General features: G+C 34.7%; 1 protein-coding gene across 1 annotated transcript; it reads right to left on the reverse strand.

Annotated features, from left to right (window-relative positions):
• Positions 1-2,835: 2,835 nt before the first annotated feature.
• LOC149808585 (C-C chemokine receptor type 1-like) lies at positions 2,836-3,885 on the reverse strand. Its single transcript, XM_089971381.1, has one exon. It carries the CDS (start codon positions 3,853-3,855, stop codon positions 2,836-2,838), a length of 1,020 nt encoding a protein of 339 aa, XP_089827507.1. The 5' UTR covers positions 3,856-3,885.
• Between the last annotated feature and the right edge of the window lie 293 nt (positions 3,886-4,178).

Here is a 4,178-nt window from a genome sequence, read left to right on the forward strand (position 1 = left end):
CTAATGAAAGACGCCAAACATAATACATTGGCAACATTATAACAATTCACACTAAACAAAAATCAGTTTTATCCATAATCACTCACAGCTGAAAGAGGACATTTAATGCCATTATAGTGTCTTCGTTTGGCTAATATGTATATGTTGCTTTCCGGTATTGTATCTCTACAGTGAAGGACATAAGTATTTTCTACATACCTAAATAAGAGTAAATTTAAAATAACCATAATGTGGATTGCTTGTGAACTTAATCCATTATGACACTTTAAATTTATTTATCAGACCCGGATAAGTTACAACATAAATTGCCGATTCAGTGCGAACGGTAAATCCAGTACCATGTATTTGATCAAGATTATTGTTAAATGTATTGTTTCTTTGTAATGTTGGGGTATTGCTTTAAAAAGAACTTTTGTAAATGAAACACTACGCGATGATAGATGACCTAGTTAAAAACCATGCAAATGTTAGGCAACTTCATTTTTCAATTCTCTTTCTCGGCCACTATGAGTATCTTAGAAAGCTTGCCAGCAACTTCCCGTGGCTCGTTGGCTGTTCCTCCAGTCATACTGGCCACTATGTATAGCCTAATTTGCGCTGAAAATGGTATCAAACCAACAACAACAACAACCTTCAGTGTTTTGCACTGTTGCTACAGATTCCGAATGATTTCATTTTAATACAGAATTTCGTCTTTAACCTGTGGAGTAGATAGAAAAAATATTTTGCACATCATAGTCTAACTTGAATTTTAAAAACTGTTCTTATTCTTAAATGTGCTGATTGAAATATTGAGAGAAAGAATATTAACAAATTTTCATTTGCAGAAACGCTTTGAACTAATGAGTAAAAAAGCTTATTTCAGAACGATGACGGTGTGATGCAGTACTTGTAACGTCTTTTGTGACATTGGAGACAGTACCATAATGGTACGGTACGCAAACGGCACAAAATAGATACTGTACGAATAAGAAGCGACTGATTGACTATTAGACATTGAACTAAATGGTACCATAAGGAAACGATACAAAGATGGTTGCAAAATATGATGCATCTACACCTATTATCCTTACAATCTAAATAACATTTTCTGTCATATATTTTCTCTCTATCAGTTCAGATGGCTCCAATTTAGATTCTTTTTAATTAACCTCGTTAGCCCATGACTACTTGACAATATATTTTCCAGTTAAAAATAGTATGAATCAAAAACGTAAAGATCTTGCACTCTTTCTACTTTCTAATTAGAATACATTCAAAGTCGTCACCATGTCAGCTGAGTCTACATTACTTTTGTTGCAATTATTATTGTTATTATTATTATTATTATTAATACGATGCATCATTCTTGAAATAGATTAAACTCAATCATTAATAACTATACGAATTACTATTTTTTATATCAAAGTCAATGTTTCAATCATCAAAGCATTATTATGTTGCTGCTAAGGCGTATCCTGGTTGGTCACATATCCTCATCTGCAGTATTCTATGAATGCACCACAACTTTAACAAAAACGAACACAAATATGTCATATTTGTTTTGATATTTTCAACAATTTTAATGGCAAAAATGTTAAACAGACACCATAGATATATTCAGTGACAAAAATATAATCAAACCGGTTAAAAAATAATAATTTGTTTATCAGCTGGAATCAAGCCAGACGGCCATGCATTCATTCCCAGAATTGCATCGAATAAAGCTGAAGAAAAATATCTCACGGTGCACAAACAAATAATAGCGAGGTAATTTGAAAGCATTCAGCTCAGTGCATAATTCTGCTGGATTCTTTTTAGATATGCAACAGATATTGATAACATTATAGTTATAACTTGACATTTATATATCAAGTACAGAGGAAAGCGATTATCCTTGTATCCAAAACAGTATGCATGGATACATGAATATGTCCAACAAATGCATACAGAAAATATAAATATATTCAAACAGATTAAAATTCAAAAGAGTATAGGTATAACTGCATGATTATGCGAATGGCAGGAAATGTTTTTAATACAATGTGATGATCAGTGATATTTTGTATTCTTTAACTTTTACAAGGACTAATTTAAAGAGACGTTTAGACTTTCTTCCTAAATGGAGGAACATAAACTAATATTGATCCTGTTTCCATGTTTCATAATAAAAACCGATTTGACAAAATAAGAAATATAAAAACCAAAGCCTAAAAACAAGCACACGACAAACAGACACGTGTACGTTAGATTCACATAGTACTCCATGTTTAATCTTATACTTTGCGTGAATATGGTCAGATAACAGTGAAAATACAGCATTGGGATAATAATACCCCACAAACTTAGAGAATGCCCGAGAATCCCGGAAACGTCACCGAAGCCAAACATCCAGAAGGAAGAGACACTTTTAGAAGAATGCTACACAAAATCCTTGGGAAATGAGACAAATGGTAGCGGCTGGAACTAAAGATAAGAAAAGACGAGACGAAATATATAAAACAAGGCTTAGGTAAAAATAAATAAATAAATATATAAACAAAAATAAATAAATAAATAAATAAATAAATGTATGTGATGGCAATACATGACTCAAGGCAATTTTGTTCATTTACCAAAATTGGTAATATGTCTGTTATTTTACAAAATGTCATAAACGGAAATCGGAAGGAAAATGAATATTGGAAATGTGTTACAAGTAACTGTTAGAAAATAATAATACACATCATTATAGCAAAATATACGTGTCATATTATCTTGTTTACTTTCTGCAAGGACACAAAAAACTTTACTATTGAAAGTATTGAAACACTTATGGAATTAAAATGTCAGACTGACCCATGCTGTTCATTTTTATCAAGCAACCGATTCTGCCACAGTGTTTATGGTGTTATTTACCTGAATTATGCGTGTTGTTTTGAAATTTGTGAATAGTCCTCTATTGTTCCCATGTCCGGTAAAAAGAGCTTTGACTTCTCCTCGAAATCGGGTGCCACTTAGGCTGTACATCAAAAAGTTGATGCTATGGTTAGTGTACATCAAAATATTCACGATCGCCCAGAACATGTAACTCTCCGCCATCTCATGATTGGTTTCAATATTTGCATACCAGTGTGCTTCCCCTATCAAATAAATACTTATGGGAGTAACACAGAGAAAGAATACAAAGTTTATGGTGAGAAGCATTGCGGTGAGATGGGACGTCTTGTTTCCCGCCTGTCGCTTTGTCACCTGCATGGGGGCCACTTTTGTCACACTTCTCTTTCTGCTGAGAAAAACGTTGATGATTATTCCAGTGTTTCCAATGATAAGCAAACAGCACGGTACCAGGGCGAATACACACAAATCAATCCATGGCCAAATGTATTTAAGGAAATTTTCATAAGGGCCAAACAGTGCTTCACATTTCACTAACACTGTATTGTTCATCTTTGTAGCGTACATGTCGCCAACGCCATACAGCCAATGAACATTGAGTATAGCCAGACAAAGGATGATTGCTGTAACGACCATACCTGCCGTTTTTAGGGTACACCCCACCTTGACTTTGTGTGGAAAACAAGCACTGATAAAACGTTCTCCAGTAACTGACACAAGAAACCAAGATGAGCACTGAGTCCCAAAGTAGACACAAAACAAATGGACCTTGCATCCCCCTTCCGTCAGCTGCCGAATGTCTATTTCAAACTGGTACTTTACCCACTGTCTTAATAAACCAGTATACAAAACCAGAAGATCTGAAACGGCCAAGGCAGTCAGATAAATGGCCGTGGAGGTGCCTCTTGACCTTTTATTTGTTAGAATCATAATGCACAGAATGTTTCCAATTCCTCCAAGTACGAGAAGACATGGAGAAACCCCTTTCCATAGTCCCATTGCAACTCTGTACTCTATATAGTTCTGCAACTCGGATTCCATGTTTAGCTTTGCAGAAATAAGTAGATAATATAACGCTACCGCTGTGAAAATCAAATACTTTTAAGAATCCTAATAAATGTACCCAGTCCTCTCTTCAATCAGAAGATAAGTTTAAAACTGCATTATTATCCTACAATAAAGACTCAAAAAGAGCCTAGGATACAAATGCCTTTCCCTTCAAGCGTGTTAATACACGTGCTTATAAAGAATGAGTTTGTACGCTCTAGGAGCGCAGTCAGGCCGTCTGCTCGTATATCATTGACTAGCTAGATCTTCCGATA

This window comes from Sinohyriopsis cumingii, chromosome 1, assembly GCF_028554795.1.
Source record: "Sinohyriopsis cumingii isolate HCF-2022 chromosome 1, ASM2855479v2, whole genome shotgun sequence".
In the NCBI taxonomy this organism is placed as follows: Eukaryota; Metazoa; Mollusca; class Bivalvia; order Unionida; family Unionidae; genus Sinohyriopsis; species Sinohyriopsis cumingii.

Coding starts and splice junctions, on each gene's coding strand:
- LOC149808585 (XM_089971381.1), bottom strand. CDS start 3,855: ATGGGACTATGGAAAGGGGTTTCTCCATGTCTTCTCGTACTTGGAGGA.